The sequence below is a fragment of the Alligator mississippiensis genome, chromosome 15, assembly GCF_030867095.1.
Source record: "Alligator mississippiensis isolate rAllMis1 chromosome 15, rAllMis1, whole genome shotgun sequence".
Taxonomy (NCBI): domain Eukaryota; kingdom Metazoa; phylum Chordata; order Crocodylia; family Alligatoridae; genus Alligator; species Alligator mississippiensis.
This window is the reverse complement of record NC_081838.1, coordinates 9,556,252-9,574,754: the sequence shown is the minus strand read 5'-3', so window position 1 is coordinate 9,574,754 and position 18,503 is coordinate 9,556,252. Positions and strand designations below refer to the sequence as shown.

General features: G+C 47.1%; 1 protein-coding gene across 1 annotated transcript; it reads right to left on the bottom strand.

Annotated features, from left to right (window-relative positions):
* Nucleotides 1-7,806: 7,806 nt before the first annotated feature.
* On the bottom strand, nucleotides 7,807-17,109 carry LOC109281568 (keratin, type II cytoskeletal 3). The gene is made up of 9 exons (XM_059717968.1): nucleotides 16,269-17,109; nucleotides 14,808-15,022; nucleotides 13,534-13,594; nucleotides 13,150-13,245; nucleotides 12,747-12,911; nucleotides 12,015-12,140; nucleotides 11,382-11,602; nucleotides 9,685-9,716; nucleotides 7,807-9,126 (listed from the first exon to the last, which is right to left on the bottom strand). Exons 1-9 carry the CDS (start codon nucleotides 16,986-16,988, stop codon nucleotides 8,726-8,728), a joined length of 2,037 nt encoding a protein of 678 aa, XP_059573951.1. The 5' UTR covers nucleotides 16,989-17,109; the 3' UTR covers nucleotides 7,807-8,725.
* Between the last annotated feature and the right edge of the window lie 1,394 nt (nucleotides 17,110-18,503).

The following is an 18,503-nucleotide window of genomic DNA, read 5'->3' as shown; positions in this document are numbered from 1 at the left end:
AATTTTCTACACCCTCTTAATTATTCAGGCCCCCTCTGCCACCTATACTGTATGTCTTCCCCCCTGCTCATGTACCCTCCTGTTCTCCCCCCCTCCCCCCCAGGTACCCTCCACCTGCAACCCCTGCACATCCAGTTGTGTACTGCCACTGCAGTGGCCATAGCTCCCAGCAGTAGCTGCAGCATCACTGTAGTGTTAAGGTTTTTGCAAGTAGCTTTCATTTCTGTCATGGAGGACTCTGAGGATGCTGACTTTGGCTATCACCACTTTCTGATGGGGGACAACACAGTGTAGGTCATGGTGCTTCTTTTCACACAAGAGCCAGAAACACCACCACGGCCACCAATAGAGTGAGATCCACCTCCACAGCTGTGTCCGCCACCACAACTCAATCCTCTGCCAGAGCTAAATTCACCACCCCCTCCAGAACTGAATCCATCGGATGAGCTGTTTGTGATGCATCTTCCACTGCTGGTGCTAAACCCACCTCTTCCATTTCCACCGCCTACTCCACCTCCTGAGATCCTGGTGGTTCAACCTGCCACTGCTGCAAGGGCAGGAAAGGAGCTTCGTGATTCGAGCAGCAGCTGCCTATTAATTCCAAACAAGACCTGATGCAGTTTCTCAAGGGATAGAGCAAATACACAAGAGGGGGAGATCAATTATGTATATAGTGAAGTGGGGTGGAGTGATATTAGGAAAAACTTTCTCATGAGGAGGGTGGTGAAGCACAGGAACAGGTTACCCAGAGAGGTGGTGGAATCTCCATTCTTGGAGGTTTTTAAGGCCCAACTCAACAAAGCCTTGGCTGGAATGATATAGTTGGGGATGGCCCTGTTTTGAGCAGGGGGTTGGACTAGATGTGACCTCCTGAGATTCCTTCCAACCCTAATTTTCTCTGATTCTATGAAAGCTGGAACCCATTAGACTCCTTGGTTGGACTCTGCAGGGGTGTGTTCTGCTTCCTGCTTTGCCCCACAACTCCAGCATGGCCCTGGGCAAAACCTGCAACTCAAAAAAGGAGGTGAGAGCCATGAACACATGACAAATGATGAGACGCTTGGTTTCTTTGGCAATGGGGAACAAATATATGCCTTGACTGGTCAGGTAGAGAAACCTTCTGGGTTTTACGGCAGACAACACTGCACCTTTAAAGCTATGGAGTGCCCCGAGCCACAGAAGTCTGACTACACCCTACACTTTATGGTGATTGCATACGCACTACAATCCATCCACTGCTGACTCTGTACACCAGTCCTATAACCCAGATAAGAATGATTGAATGCAACCCCAGAGGGTTGGGTTGAGTCCACCTTGAAGCAGCTTCCTGTAGGTGGCAATCAAGGGCCAGCTTGACATTCAGCAGCTCCTGATACTCCTTCAGTGCTTGAGCAAGCTTCTCTTTGGCTTTGTGGATGGCATGGTTCAGCTCATCCAGTTTTTGACTGGCGTCCTTGAGGGCAAGCTTTCCCTTCTGCTCAGCCTCAACAATGGCCAACTGCAGTTGGGAGCACCACAAGGAAAGCAAAGCCACCTCCACAGCTCACAGTAGCAGAGGACTGATGGGTCTCTGTATCCTCAGCATTTGTACCATTCTTACACATCTTCCTACCTAACAGCCATCCTAAGTCATCCAGTTTGTGACTTGTGATGCTGATCAGACAACACTGGTAGCTTGTCTTGTTAAACTTCATTTGTTCAACTTCCAAACCTAGCCCTAGGAGAGGAAACCAACAACAATCTCTGGGTGAGACATTTCTAATATGTGCTCAAACTTTTGCAAGCCAGAAAGGGCCTCAAAGCATCCAGCCACTACACTAAATGTCAACCAATGCAGAATTTCCATTCTGATTACAAAGCACTTTTTAATTTTAAAAGGTCCTTTTTCACTAGCAAGAAATCCACCAGATCTACTGTTAATCCAAACAAAAGAGTAGCTAGCATACATTAAGATAGACATAGGCAAAAGTTAGTCAAACACTTATGAACTGAAAGAAAGCAGTCATCTTTTTTTATCAAAAAAAGAAAACCATTGTGGAATTTCTCATGCAAAAATAGTTTTGCTTTTGTTCTTTCCCAGCTTCATTTGTTTGCCCAAAGCCTTAGTTGGTAAGATGTGTTTATCTCATTTTACATCTATGAAACACCAAGCCTAATTAAAGGCATTATACAAAAGGCAATATAATAACAATTAAGATAATTAATAGCTTCTCTAATTCTATGTCTTATAAAGAATCCTCCCAATTCCCTGTTTCATTGCAATGAAATTTATTGTGTTGCAATGGGATGCTCCTCTACAGTATACATATGAGTCACCAGGCCAAACCAGGTGGAGTTAGAGCAGTTTGTTCATGTTTGGATTGGTAATGTTGTTGATCTTGCCTTCATACTCCCCTTTATGAGTAAATCCTATTCTTTACCCAAGATCATCATCCCAAGTCTTCCCCTTGCTCAGATGCTACAGCCACATGTAGGAGGTCAACAGATTATATATGGTGCAGAGAAGGAGTATCATGATGAACGCCAACCTTGGCAAATTGTTTCACTTGTGAATGGTGAGAAGGCCTATCTGCCCTGGTTTAAATCCACATAGCACAGGCAGGGTCATTCACACCCTTCATTAGATGCTAATCAGACCTGCTCTTCAAATGGAAGCGCTGGAATTCTACATTTGCATCATTGCAGGTCCTAGACCTGACCCTCTCATATATCTCCACTGCCCAGTCGCAAACCCACCTGTACAAAGCAGCCAGGAAGGCACCTGGAAGTTGTCTTCTTGCAAAAAGAATGAACATGTACATGCATCTTTGAAGCAACTTCAAGACCATAATTATAATTGTACAGAAGTGCTTCTTGGTCTGTTATGCCGGGGACTGCATTTACAGAGAGCATTGGGGAAAGGGCTGTATGGGAATAGAGACATCAAAGTCAGAGGAAGAACATCTATGAATCTATGAACCCACCAGCTGTGGAAACCCAAAGCAATGGCTTCAGCACTGGCCCACCATGCCTTCCCTTGTTTGCTTCACCGAGCTTTCTCCTGCAGGCAAATCTTCTAAGCACCTCAAGTACTTGTCTCAGCCTTTTCCATGGCACTTCCTCATACTCAAAAATAATGTCTTGCATAAAAAATCCCTTCCCCTAAGGAACATTACACCGACTAGCAGCCTTCAGAAGCGCACGAAAAATCACTTGCCTCCTTTGGATTCCATTCACAACTCCATGTAGTATCTCACAAGAGGACCTGGTATCCCAAAGTGTGAACCATAACAAATGCCTCTGGATACCTCACTCGGGTGCTAAAGCTGGTGCGCAGGCACTGATATGTCCAAGAAACAATTAAACATCCAAACATAGATTATGACTAGCCCAAAAATTCTGGGCCTGCCCAGGCCGAGGATCTGACATGGGCTCTACTAGATTCAAGGGGAAACATTCTGTGCACTCGGGCAAACTAGTCATTTAGGGCCTTTAAGATTTAGGTCCATGTCCAAATGTTCCAGCATTTTAGGACTGTCATCATATTTTTAGTAGAAGACCAATGGCAGATGCTTAAATGGGTGCTGTGGCATTTACAGCTAGGTGCCTATAGCCTCCAGGAGCTGATCCCACAACTGAAGGTAGCACACACCTGGGCTTCACCTCCTGCAAGTGCCCAGTGGGGTCTCCTCTACCAGCTGATTAAGCCAGCATTGTGGCCACGAGACGTGCACTGAGCAGCTGTAACTGAGTTTTGGCTCTGATCGTTTTTTCTCTCAATCCTTATGGAATGATCCTTTTCTTGCCGTGTTGCAATTCAAGCCGGTTTTGACCAACAGAAGATGCTCATAACTGGAGCAGGCTGGGCAGTTTCTGCAAAATGAAATTCTTCTTAGAAACAAATTTGATTTTACTGAATGTCCACCATTTTGGGTTGCGCCAACTCAAATGAAAACATTTTGGTTTGTCAAGCTGAATAAAACCTGTTCTTTTTCTTTCAGATCCAGTTGACATTCAACTTCTTTCTTGAGCTGCTACAGGTCCTGAAGGATGGGATTTGGCTCCTGTTCTCCAGGCCCCCTGGCTGAGTTACTTCTTCCGTAAGACTTTTGACAAAGCTTGAACTGTCGTGCTCAGCAGTTGCTCCATAGCTCTGGGACTCTCTCCCTCTGTCTTGAGGCCCTCAAAGGCTGTGCCTAGACATCTTTCAGGAGTCCTGTAAGACCTTCCTAGTTGGGCAAGCATTTAGCAACCCAGGCTAAGCTGCAATGTTGTTTGGGGTCCTCTCTTTTATGTTGATGTTGTAGTTCCCTTTTAAGTTGTTTTGTCGCTCTCCTTTTTTATAGGTTATACTGTTCCTGTATCCTCTCGCCCCTGTTATGAGTGGGACATTATGTGTAACTGGGCTCACTGCTCCACTTACCCAGGAGCCATGCTGGACTCCCACTGTCACTGGCAAAATCACCCCGGTGCAGCTGGGAGCCAGTCCCTTCATCAGGGACAAACAGTCTCCCAGGTGCAGCTGGATCCCTGCCCAGCCCAGCGTGGAGTTACACTGGGTCTCTGCTGCCATTAGCCAGTATGCCTGAGAATAAACCAAGAAGTAATGGCAAGTCCTGGCTTCTGGTGATCCCCAGCTGCTGTCACCCATGTGGCCAGGGAGCCAGACACAATTAGCCCCCCAAGAGGCCCAGCGGGTTGAAATGTGAGAGAGCCAAAGTCCTTCACCCCCAAGAGGGGAGTGCATTGTCTCTGTAAAAAACAGCAGTGCCTTTCTGTGCAGAGGCATAGAAAATGACCAGGAGCAATATGAACTTGGGTCTAAGCCCAGAGAGTACTTCAGGATTGGAGCAAGCCAGTGAAGGGTAGTCAGCAGAGAAGGGCCTACCACGCAACCTATCCATGTTGGGCTTGGGACACAGGGGTGAGACTCTGCATGCTGGGAGTGGCTATGAGGCCTCTCTGGGCCATCCATGTATTGAGCTAACGGGCTGATGATAGTGGTGCCAGCCAAAAGGATACCACGAGGGAAGCCACAGATTTGATAGAGCCAAAAACAGTATACACTAAATTGATAAGTCTTATAAAGGGGAGTGAGTTTATTGAGAAAGGATCCCTAAATTGAGGATGCTTAGGGACTAAGTGATTGATGTGAAACTCTTGTGATGAGTAACCTTAAACAGAGACACCTTTTCTAATATTTATTGAGAGCATGCATAGAAAACAAAGGGGCATAAGTAAGAAGGAATTGCTCATGAAAAGCTCATGATGGGAAAAGGCCTGAGGCACAGTTGGATGACTGGTCAGGTCACCAGTCAAGAGGCTCCAATATACAGGTTTCCCTCAATATACGCAGGTTCTGTACATGTGAATTCACTCTTATGCGATGACTCTTTTTATACCCCACATACGTTATATGCGAGGTAAATTCACTCTTATGTGATCGACTCCAGGGCTCTGTAGTGCAGGCAGATGGCATCGGCTGTTCCTGAGGCCATTGCAGCAGGGGCTGGGGTGAGAGGGGAGAAGCAGAGGCCTGGGGCACGGCAAGGTAAGTCTGTAGGGGAAGGGGCAGGGGCAGGGGGAGGGGTGTGGCACAGTCCATCAGCTGCTCTCGGGGCTGCAGCAGGGAGCAAAGCAGAGGAAATGGTGAATGGGTGCAGGGCATGGGATGGGGGGGCGCAGCCCTTGCTGCTATGCACACCTCAGGAGGGCTGCAGGCTGGGGGGCTGTGCCGGGCTCTTCACAGGGGGTCCATGCCCTGAGATCTGTGCATGGGAGGACAGCAGGCTGCTGCTACAGGCTGGGGCCAGTGGCGACACCGGGCCCTTCCCGGCACGCAGAGGTTGCACTAGGAGGGCAGGTTCCAGGGGGGGCTAGTCAAATTTTGGGGTGGCAGCAGCCCCCCTCCCATCTCCACAGCCTGTCCTGAGGGCCAGGAAGAGCCCGGTGCCACTGCCAGCCCCAGCCTGCAGTGGCAGCCTACTGTCCTCCTGGGTGCAGATCTGGGGGCACACGCCCCATGGGAAAAACCCAGCATAGCCCCTCAGCCCACAGCCTTTCCAGGGTGCACATAGCAGCAAGAGCTGCAACCCCCCGCAAGTTCTGTGCCCTGCACCCACTCACTGTTTCCTCTGCTTTGCTCCCTGCTGCAGCCCCAGGAGTGGCTGATGAACTGTACCAAACCCCAACCCCCGCCCTTTCACTAGTCCCAGCCTTACTCCCTCCCTCAGCACTGCAAGAATGTATCCCTATTTGTTATGTTATAAACTGGGTTCCCTTTATGCAAATTTGATTTATGGGTACTTTTCCTGAAACACACGTACCGCATAAATTGAGAGAAACCTGTAGTTGGAAGATCATAGGTCCCACCTGGAAGGTGTGGTAAGAGCAGGATGTAGGGGAGGTGGAGCCCTGTGAAGAGGACATAACCCCTTTGCCAAGAGAATGCTGTTTCCTTTTGCTTCACCATTCAACTTCTCTTCATTTGTTTCCATCAAGGCATCACATAAGGGAGCGGGCAGTGGCTTGCAGAAAGGGGTATGAGATGCATAGCACCCATTGACAGTTCCTTTATTGTAAGCCACCCATAGCCTTTGTTGGGAAGGGTGCCTTATAAATGGAATAAATACATAAACACATGCACCTAGTTCGATGGTTGGAATTTCCATTCAGTAAAGTTATCAGCACAACAGCCCAAAGCAACTTAAAGGGAACTACAATGTCAACATAAAACAGAGGCCCCAAACAACATCTCAGTTTAGCCTCAGTTGTTAAACGCCTGCCCAACTAGGAAGGTCTTACAGTGGTCCTGAAAGATGTCTAGGCCCAGGCTGCAGGCTGCATGTATGCTGCAGTAGTGCATCTAATTGATCCCTGACCTGAATCCCTCAGGTTTGAACCCATGTGGTGCTATATGATAACGTGGCCCATGAAGAAGAATGGGAACACATGACATTCCAACTATGGTACCCATGAAGAATTACAGCAACTAAAGGGGACTCAGATTAATGTCAAGCCATGATGTAACAAAGCAATCTGTTTTGGGAACATCCAGACAAAATGCTAGTGAACTCTTTGTCTTGCAGATGTTTTCTAGTGTTTTGACTTTCAATACAGATTCACAAGTACAACAAAAATTCAAAAATAGAAGAAATTCCCCCTCAAAAGAAATTTCAATTTGCACTACAGCTGTGTAGGGATGTCTTTGGAAATTTGCCACAGAAGAATCCAGGACAGATTCTTTGGCCTTGAAGAAACTACAGTGATTTTCATAGGCTGATGTCCTGCATAACGCAAGCTATGAAACTTTCCTGTTCCTACAGTTTGACTTACAGGACACCCTTTAGAAAGTTTAGATTTATAGACTCCAAAGGAAGAAGAATCAATCTTCTTTGTTTCCTTGATAAATTCTTCCACTGCTTCATTGACTTCCTGTGCTATGAAGGTAATGTTCCAAATTCCATTCATTGAATGGTAATGTTCATTATTCCATTATGCCAGAATGTGAGTGAGACACCCCCCCTCCACCCCGATTTCAGTGGGTATGATTTATTCCAGGGCAAAACTAAGATTAAGAGGAACCAAACCCAGTTGTTCTTTCAGGGAATTCAAGCTGCATTTTCTCTTATAAGATCAACCAAAACATGGAACCAAATCCTCATTTGGGATAAGTCCATGACCTACCACTTATATGCAGCTGAGGATACTCCAGCCAACAACTATATTATATTCCTCTGCTCCAACCACAAGAACAGCTGTCGGTTTACCTTTAGGATCATTTCAAAGGCATGCTGAACTTGGCACAATGAGGACGCCCAGACATAGTTTGATTTGTCTGCTGTTTATTGAGAATAGTCCTACCCAGAGAAAACGGAACATACCAAGAGAAGAACAGTTAGGTAGATGCTCACAATACAGCATATACCACATCACATCACACAAACCTTAACCAAAACCATTTTGGTCTTTAAACACAATAAAAAGCCATGCACACATCAGATGGAATTGGAGGAAACCTCATGAATGACAGGAGAGAAGGGGAATTGATAACCACTTGATTTGGGGGAATACTGGCTAGAGTACACCTGGAGCTACCCAAATACTCCATCTGCCTAATTGTTCCAGATAACGGATGTACTCAGCTCTCTAGACACCAGCAGGGAACTTTCCTCTTCCTCAATTCTGACTGGGTTGAACTGTTACTTCAACATGGGAAAGCATGGCCTACTGCTGTTTGTAAAGCAAGAAAATGCAGGATGTGCGATGCAGTAAACTAGAGCACCCAAGGAAACGTGGCCATTGAAGAAGAAGGCTCAGGAAAGAGAAGGGAAGAAGGAGTTTTATACACATTGCCACAGGGCAGTCACAACAGCTCAACAGATACAGCACAATGAGAGAGGCAGAGCGCTCCTCCCTTCATCCACCCTCTGCTAACTGCTAGCCTCCAGGGATGTGTTTCCGGACACAGCTCCCTAATTTTTCAATATTGCTTAGGTCTAAACAAGACTCTGGACCTTGTTGAAAACCCAGGCCCATGGTGGCGGTGTCCAAGAGGCTGGTGTCTTCTCACACGGTTCCCCCTAGGAACACAGGCAGTTGGCAGAAGAGGGTCTATGGAGGGCATTAATGGCAAGGGGCACAGTTCGTTTCTTTTCTGGATGCCAGGATTGGATGGAGAGGAGCTATGCTGCAGCCAGGAGAGCAGAAGAGAACTTTCCTGCCCTGGGAAGAAGGACTCCCAGGCTTAGCACCTTCCCCCTGAAGATTTGATGGTCGTGGTCGTGGTGCTTCTCCTGACAGATGAGGATCCACCGCCGATGCTGCCTCCACCAGAGCTGAAGCCTCTTCCGCTTCCAGAGGAGTAACCACCGCTCATCATGCCACCTCCGCTGACACAGCTGCCTCCATACCCACCTCCTCCCATGCCTCCTCCTCCGATTCCACCTCCTCCAATGCCACCTCCAATTCCACATCCTCCTCCATATCCACTTCCTCCTCCATATCCGCTTCCACCTCCGAATCCACTTCCGCCTCCAAATCCACTTCCACCTCCGAATCCACTTCCGCCTCCGAATCCACTTCCACCTCCGAATCCACCGCCACTTCCTCCATGGCCTCCAGTAATGGTGGTCCTGCCCACCACCGCTGCAAGGGAAGCACAGGTTGGTCACCACTCAGAAGTCTAAGAACAAAGGTGCGGGGACTTGAATGCTTAGCAATACATAATGGCCATTACAGAAGAGATTTCTCTGAAACATGCTGGAATGAAGATAATCAACGGGATGCTATGATACCAGGACAAAAGTTATAGAGGACTGACAGAGTAGGTCATACAGGTGGGGAAGGGCATTCTGCATCAAAGACTGCATCGAATCCAATAGGGCAGTTTTTTCAGCTGATAAGGAAGGTACCATAGGATCATTGTGAATAGGAGTCCCAGGTTTCAAAATTTAAAAATATGTCTTGGACCCCCAGACCAAGCCCCATCAGCGAGTTTGAGATACTAATGGAGTTGAGAAGGGCTGTGACAGCAGAAAGCACAGCAATAACAGGAGACTGAATCAAAACTTCCTAGACCTTGTATGCTGGAGGCAGTAAGTAAGAGAGGAACAGTGGAAAAACCCTACACAGGTAGGCATTTAGCAACCACAGGAACCCAGCTCCAGCAATAACCCACAATAAAGCAAAGAGGCAAGTACTTACAGACATTCACGTTGGACATATCCTGACTCAGCCTGTGCGGGGGAAAAAACAGAGAGGTCAGTCACCCAGCGAAAATAAGTCCTGCTGTCACTGAGACCCACCCAGCTGTGAACTTCACTTTGGTAGTGCATTGCAGTTCCCTGAGCACACTTTTATATCCAACTTTTATTAACTCCATTCAACTTTGAACTATTTCAGACAAAGAGAGTCTGGGCACATGAGCATTTACTGAACATTAACCACAATTAATGTGCAGTACAGGTGTTTGCCTACATGTGCACACCCATACGGTGCAGTAAATATGGTGACTTACACCAATTTGAGTGTATACTGGATACCTTCATCGTGCAAGTATCAAACTTTAGTCCCAAGTCAGTCCATACACAGTGTTAATGTGCTTTAACACCTGCACGTGTAGATGCCAATGTATTTCAGTTTACTGCGCAGTAACGTACTGTGCAGTAAATTTAAGCCTGCGTAAATGCATGTGTAAATACGCCCTCTAATTCATATTTCTACAAAGGTCCTTCCAGTGTTGCGGTGCTGCCATTAAGCTCAATGGCAGCTAGGACTCTTTTAATATACACAAATCCAGGATTATCAGTTTAAACAGAGTATAAACCCTCTAGATATGCTCACTGTGTTCTTTAAATTAGAAACCGCTAAACTTAAAATGTGTATATTCACATCTTTTGTATTACAAACCTTTACCAAGTGCAGTAATATAGGTAGCTCCACTGCCATCATGAGAAGGGCAAAAAGTACAAGGCTGCATATATCATGTGATACAGATTGAGATAAAAACAGGCCATCTCATTGAAATATTTCTTTTACCTCCGTTCATCTCTTCTCCAAATACGCAAACAAATAAAGCAAAGGCCATTTTTCAATGACCAGCACTTCACCATTTAACACGGGGCAGTGAACTACAGAGTGAGGAATTCTTTTAGAGAGAGAGCTGGGAAGCAGCAGAAAAAGCAGTTCAGCCCAAGGGTTTCCATCTCAACCTCATCTAATATCATATACTAGAGAAATGTCACAAAGACACAAGTGCACCATTCACGTGGGGCTTTCTTCCAGTACAACCTGTTCAATGTCCCCCCGAAACTCCAAAACGGCTCCCAGCACAATCCTGAACACAAAAACAATGTTCAGCTCGTACCGAGCAGCACTTGCCATAGACACTGCAGCAAGTCTGGATGGTTTTGAGGGTATTATTAGCAGCTCCAGTGTTGTCACAGGGTTTACTGCATGGACTGATAGGGGCATCACTAGCTACTGAGCATGGGACTTAGGGGCACAACCCCAGGATAGGAACTTCTTAGACCTTAAATGCTGGAGGCTGCAAGTGAGAGAGGAGGAGGGGAAAAAAAACCCTAGTCAGACCCAGTCCACTCTCCCTTTCAGCATCCGCTCTCTGCCACTGGGCAAGATGGACCATTTACTGGACAACACAGACCCCAGTCTGACTCAGTAAATAGCAGCTCCTACGTTCTTGTCTCTGCTTCAAACTTGCACTCATTACACCTGTCCCCTCCACCGTGCAGTCTAAAGGGCAGTGGGCCGTATGTTCAAGTGGGATCCATCAACTCATTGCTCCTTGAAGCGCCGGAAATACAACTGTTCTGCAACTGCTGAGAATCCTGCCTATGTAAGGACATCCCACCTCGCACAGATCACCTGGGTATGGCACTCACCTGTACTCCTCCCCTTCCAGCAGCTTCCTGTACATGGCAATCTCTATATCCAGGGCAATCTTGATGTTCAACAGCTCTTGGTATTCCTTCAGCAAGCGAGCCAGCTCCTCCTTGTCCTTCTGCAGGGCAGCCTCAAGCTCTTGCAGCTTGGACCTAGCATCCTTGAGGGCCATCTCACCCCGGTCCTCAGCCTCCGCAATGGCTGCCTGCAGCTGCTGTTGCTGAAAGAGGAGAAGGGAGACATCTCAGTTTTCCTGCAGGGCCTTTCCTCTGTCAGAGGAGTTATGAAGGGTGGAACTTCGGGCAGAGAAAGAGTCTTACTCCACATGATCTTTGGAAATCAAATTCTGAAAAACTTTCCGCCCAATGTGGACATGTTCTAACTCACACTTTTATTTTGGCAAATTTCAGCTTTCCATCAAGTGTCTGTATTGACCCGTCCCCATCAAAACAGGACAGCAAGGTGCCCAAGCTGTTCAGAGCTCACCCAATGCAAGGCACTCCTTACCAGGAGCGTGGCCTGGAGACTCCTGGCACCAGCCAGATCTCGACTGCCACTGCAGGTAGTCCCTAGGAATGCTATGGCTGGGCCCAGCCCCACCGCGGTATGGATGAAGAACCCACGGCCCTTACCTGCTTCTTCACATTCTCAATCTCCGATCGCAGCCTCTGGATACCCCTGGTCAGCTCCTGGATCTCTTGCTTGGTGTTACGCAGGTTGTCTCCGTGTCGTCCCGCCGTGTTCTGCAGTTCTTCATACTGAGTGTCACACACAGAACAACCTATTCAGCACAGCACCCAGAGCCCTGCAAACAACTTCTTCCTGGCTAGGTAGTCAGTGTGTTGTGACTACAGGCAATAATGCTGACCAATATTGTCCAGTGACTGGGTAGGTGCTGAGCTTGAAGGAATATACGGGTTTATAGGCTGCTCTCAGTTATGCCAGTGTAAATGGAGACAAGTCTCAGTTACTCCAGTGTACACCCACTGGTTTCCCAAGGGTTACCCCACGTTGGAACTGGCAGCACCAAGATCCATTTCTGGATCTGTCATGGACGTCCCTGGAGCATTCATAAATGGAGTTTGCTCAGGTACTGGGAGCCAGGAAAAACCACATGGATTGTTTATGGGTGAAAGAAGTCCATGCATGTGCAAGAATGTCTCGTATCCGTATCTCTTGGGCCTCTGTAGAATTCCTGCAGAAGTATGCACACCTGTGAGGGCAGCGGGATTTCCGATGTGGACATCTCACCATAAGCTAAAGGAAAAGTTTCCTTGCCTATGTCTTTGTAAAATAGCAGCATCTATCAGTCAGCAGCAAGCAATGCTTAGCCTCTCCACTTTGTTCGATAATGAATTACTCACCCTGCTCTGGTACCACTCCTCAGCTTCAGCTCTGCTGCTCCGAGCGATGTCTTCATATTGACGCCTGACTTCATCAATGATGCTGTCCATATCTAGGTGCCTGCTGTTATCCATAGACACCACCACAGACAAGTCACGACTTATCGTGTGCATCTGAGACATCTCCTGCAAAGCATCAAAGCACAGGTCAGCTCTGCCGAGTGTTTCATGCCTGCTATTGCTCTGCTGTACTTAATTCCCACTGTTTTGAACTAGACCAGAAATATTCTGTTGTAGATTCAAGAGTTTCAGAGGACAGATCACAATAGTTTCTTTTTCACGTTTTTATCACAATAGCTCTGATGAGAGCTGGTCATGATTCAGCTCTATTGCCAGCTGCCCAAGAAAAGGGGGAGCTCCTTACCTCCTCAAACACGCGTCTCAGGAAGTCGATTTCATCCATCAGGGCTTGCACCTTTGATTCCAACTGTACTTTAGTCATGTAGGCACTATCCACGTCCTGAAAGAAAGATCGAAGGGACAGTCTCCTTGTAGCAGCCCTGAGCACAGCAGATGGAGCCGCAACCTGTGTTATCTAGAGAGAAACCTTGCTTCCAAGTCATTAAACCGTGTTCTTATGGCGAGCGCCTTCAGTGCTAGACACTGCAAGTGCTTCAGCAGGAGACAGGTGGACATTATGTTGCTGTCTAATTGGGTTTCCCAGTCACAGAGGACCCACAACTCCCAAACTCGGGTGTTTTTAGGTGTGTCCTGTCCCCTGCATCCTTTCATTAGCTGCATCACTCACCTTCTTCAGCACCACAAACTCATTCTCGGCAGTCGTGCGCCTGTTGATTTCATCTTCATACCTGTTCAAGGTAAAGAGAGACAAGTTGGCTTGCCTGACTTTTACTGAGTAAGAAACCAACAAAGTGATTCTCACACACACACATTTGTACACGCACACAGACAGAGAGAGCATATTATGGGCGTAAGTCCAACGCAATGTCAAGGGCCAACATCTAACTCCAAACGACAGGTCAGTATTTCACTCATGTCTAATTTTACATCCTTGAGCTCCATGCCTTGCTCAACCAGAGCTTCACCTCTGTATGTTCATCCTGTATTTGATCTGAGGCCTCTAGATCAAACTAGGTCATGCATATTTCATCACGGGGGCACAGAAGGGAATTGGTGAGGTTTTACTCACCAAGGCGCCCCCGGGGGTTACAAGAAACAATGGCCACAAGCTAGCAGAGAGCAGATTTAGACTGGACATTAGGAAGAACTTCTTCACAGTTCGAGTGGCCAAGGTCTGGAACGGGCTCCCAAGGGAGGTGGTGCTCTCCCCTACCCTGGGGGTCTTCAAGAAGAGGTCTAATATGCATCTAGCTGGGGTCATCTAGACCCAGCACTCTTTCCTGCCTATGCAGGGGGTCAGACTCAATGGTCTATTGAGGTCCCTTCTGACCCTAACATCTATGAATCTATGAATCTATTAGAGGGAAAAATTAGTAGCCCATTTCCCATGGGCACCAAGGTGCCTCTTCTCTCAGGGTATCTCTGTGCCCACACACACATGCACACCTTTGGATGACAAAGAGGTGTCCAAATCTCTTGGGCCACACTGGCATCTTCAACCAATACTTGCTATTAATAAGTTGAAGAAGAATAGCCAGAAAAGCTGAGCCTTTTGGATCTGTACATAGCTTTGAATTGTTTCCTCTATTACTCTGGACATATAACTTTATTTTGTAATCTTCCACAAGCCAAGTATAATGTGAACAACCTAGGTGTCTGAGTGGGATTTATATATATTTCACACATTTGGTATGAGGGGTTTTTTTGTAAACAGGTCTTGAATATTAGAGTGAAAATTCACTGATCAACCATCATTGACTTCCCATGGCAGAAGAGTATTCATTTGTTTTTTCTGTATGTGGAAACCTCCCTCCCTTCAGGGACATTTCCAACATCTTAGGCTATAACTGCTATCAAATAGTTGATACTTGGGAAAGAACATCCTGAAAGACCAAGCAGATTGGAGCTGGAGTGTCTGCAAATGGTTTCTTTTCCACTTACTTTTTCTTGTAGTCTTCAACATGGGGTTGCATGTTCTGCAGGTCTGACTCCATCTGTTCTCTCTGATGAAGGATAGAGTCCAGCTGCCTCTTCAAGTTTTGGATATAACTTTCAAAGAGGCTGCTGAGGTCCTTCCTTGGACCACTATGTCCTTGCTGTTGGAGGAGCTCCCACTTTGTGGACAGAACCTTGTTTTGTTGCTCCAAAAACCGGACCTGAAACACAACAGGCAATGAGATCAGACATTTTCCATCCAGTCTGGAAGAACATAAACAGTCAAGCAAGGATCCTGTTGAATCAGAAAAGCAAGGTAGTTTCAAAATAACTTTAGAGCTTCATAGTTATGTGAAGACATTAAGGACATTCAAGGGTGAGTCCAAAGAGGATGGAGCTGGGCTGTTCTCAGTGGTGACAGAAGATAGAACAAGGAGCAATGGGCTCAAGTTGAAGCAAGGGAAGTTTAGGTTAGATATTAGGAAAAACTTTCTCGCTAGGAGGGTAGGAAAACACTGGAACAGGTTGCCCAGAATGGTGGTGGCATCTTCATCCTTGGAGGTTTGTAAGATCCAGGTAGACAAAGCTTTGGCTGAAATGATGTAGTTGGGGCTGGTCCTGCTTTGAGCAGGGGGTTAGACTAGTAGTGACCACCTAAATCCTCTTCCAACCCTCATTTTCTATGATTTTATGACTCTATGGTGTTGAACTATGAAAGTCTGGGAATTTAAATAAGCAAACTGTGAAAAATGTCAACTTGCTTTTCTAAGAAATCTCTCCTCCCCATACTTTTAAATCGCCAGCACCCCAGTCAGAAAGGTTTGCAAATTCTGCAGTTATTAAATTTCAGAATTTGGTGATGGACACATATTTGCAAGAATATCTCCCCTCCCTCCCCACCCCCCACCTTCCCCTGTGTCCTCTTTCCCCCCATTCTGTACTCTATTCCAGGATTTGGAGTTGGACACATGTGCAAAACTATTTCCTGCCTCTTTTCCCCATTCTGAACTCTCTCAAACATTTGGGGGTCACTCAAACAAAGTTCACCACCCAGGGAAAACTTGCAACTGCAGATCTGGCACTAGTGGGAAAGAGGCAGGCAAGGTTGCATGAGCTGAATATCTCACCCTACTGAGAGCCTACTGGACATCCCGTGGTTCTGCTTAGGAAGAGAGATATGCAGGAGGCAGACTGGCTAAGGGAGATTGACGGTGACATGATGGCTTCAACGTAACCCACTAGTGCATTCGTCAGCTAAAGCAGAAGCATAGCTTGGGCGTGGATGAAGTATTCAACAAAGAGAGTCTGTGGATGAGGTATTCAATCAAGTCCCTGACCAGAGATTAACAGAAGAACCACTCTCATTCTGCCTTTCTGATTGACACAGACCTGGAAAGGCCAAGTCTTGTACACACAGGCAAAACAACTCAAAGCGCCCATCCTGCAAGCACTGCCCCATCTCCTCACCTTGTCGATGAAGGTGGCAAACTGGTTGTTGAGGGTCTTGATCTGCTCTTTCTCATTTTGTTTCACCTGCTGGATCTGGGGGTCAATCTCCACTTGGACTGGCTTCAGGAGACTGGGATCGACCTGAACCGGTTGGATGCCTCTTGGGAACCCAGGGCCACCTCCCCCAGGTCCACCAAAGCCACCACCTCCAATGCCACCGCCAAAGCCACCCATAGGTCCACCACCAATCACTGGTCCCATGCCAGGTCCACCACCAATCATTGGTCCCATGCCAGGTCCACCACTGAAGCCACCTCCACCAAAGCTGCCACCACCCATGCCACCTCCCATGCCTCCTCCCATTCCTCCTCCCATGCCACCTCCCATGCCTCCTCCCATTCCTCCTCCCATGCCTCCTCCCATGCCTCCTCCCATGCCTCCTAGTCCTCCTCCAATGCAACCCATTCCTCCTCCATAGCCACCACCTCCTCCTCCAATCATCCCACCACTAAAGCCACCTCCTCGGCAGCCAAATCCTCCACCATAAGACCCAGAGGAAATTCTTCCGCCTCCGCCATAGCTCCTGCTGCTGAATCCACCACACTGTCCGCCACCTCCATGCGAACTGTAGCTGCTCCTGACTCTGTTTCCCCCTCCACCGCCACCAGCCATGACAGAGCATGAGCTATAGCCGCTTCTGCTGCCTCCGATGCTTTTAGTACGTAACTGCAGAGCCATGTCTGATCCTCTCAAGGCAAGAGACAAATGGAGAGAAGAAGAGTCACTGGAGTTGTGCTGCAAGTAGTTGAGTGCAGGGAGGATGGAGGAAGGTCCCTCTGACTCTGGGGCTAGAGATGGTCCTTTTTATCTGCTCCAGAAGCTGGGCTGGGTTTGCCTGGGTGTTGAGGAGGATGCCAGATTACTGTCTTCCTACGCCTGGTGTGGGTGTATAATGCAATACCTGCCCAATGGTAGCTTGCAGTGACTAAGAAGGATTGCAAACTTTGACAATGACTGGGAGGGGATTTCTCCCAATAAAGCACTTAATCTCTTTTTTCTCCTCTCTCAGCTCCTTACCATGTGGTTATCTGGACCTGGATCTAGACCTCCCACCGCAAAGCTCCATGGCAGCCTGACACTTCGGTGAATGCCAAGTTATAGCATGGCTTTCACCACTCCCAATACATGCCTCTGATTACACCCTAAATCTGCTTTCTTCACTGAAAATTGCCTTTGGCTTTTGAGAACCAGTTTCCCAATCTAGACCAGAAACTTAACCGATTGCATTTCAAAGAGGCTCTGCATTTTCTAGGTATAGATAGCTTCACCTGGGACGAGGCATTGGACCTTTCCAAAATCACCTGCTTCAGTGAACTCTTTTCACCAATGAACTGAATTCCTTTCCAGGAGGGACCCTACACTCTGGGAACGTGGACTATCAGGTGTCATGAACAGCAGGGACAACCGCATGGAGGAGGAGTGGCATGGACAACATGGAGAGCAAGTCCCCTTGGTTCTGATGACAGAAGCAAACCAATGGTGCAGAGAAGAGTCACTAGAAACAGTACTCTCATGAGATGGTGGTGGGTGTGGAAAAACAGATAGGAGATAGATATAAAAACGAAGTTGAGCAGAGAAGGGTGGGAGTTTTGGGCTGGCTCACTTTGGGATGTTATATTAAAAGTATTGCTGGATAGAAGGTATAGGTTGTAGCTGTGTTGGTCTAAGGACAGGCAGACAAGTTTCTTCAGGTAAATCTGATATCTTTTATTACAGCAACTAAAACAGTTGAAATAATTCTTCTTTGCATGTGTTCAGGACCATACAACCTTCATCAGGCTGTGTTTTCATTGGTCTGTGCTCTTCCTGGATGGAATAGAAAAGAAGCCAGAGGTCAATATTCATGCAAGAAAGCCAGTTAGTGAAAATGCAAATTGAGGCAGTCAATGGATGAGAGACGGATGTTGTGGGGTTTGGGAGGGAAGCCGACTGTAGTCCTGGTGTTAAGGATACAACTGATAAAGAGTAGAGAGGTTACCTGGGGTGTCAGATGTTAGGCAGGTTATAATGTGTCATAAATCCCATTTCTATATTTAGTCCATGATTTTTTGTATCCAAAAAGTTGATGAAGTGAAGTTCATAGGTTCCTCTGTGAAAGATATTTTGTACTTTCCCTTTGAGGATTAGAACCGAGAGATTTTTCACAAGAAAACCATATTCTCCCCAATTTTTCCGTTTTAACACTCAAGGGGA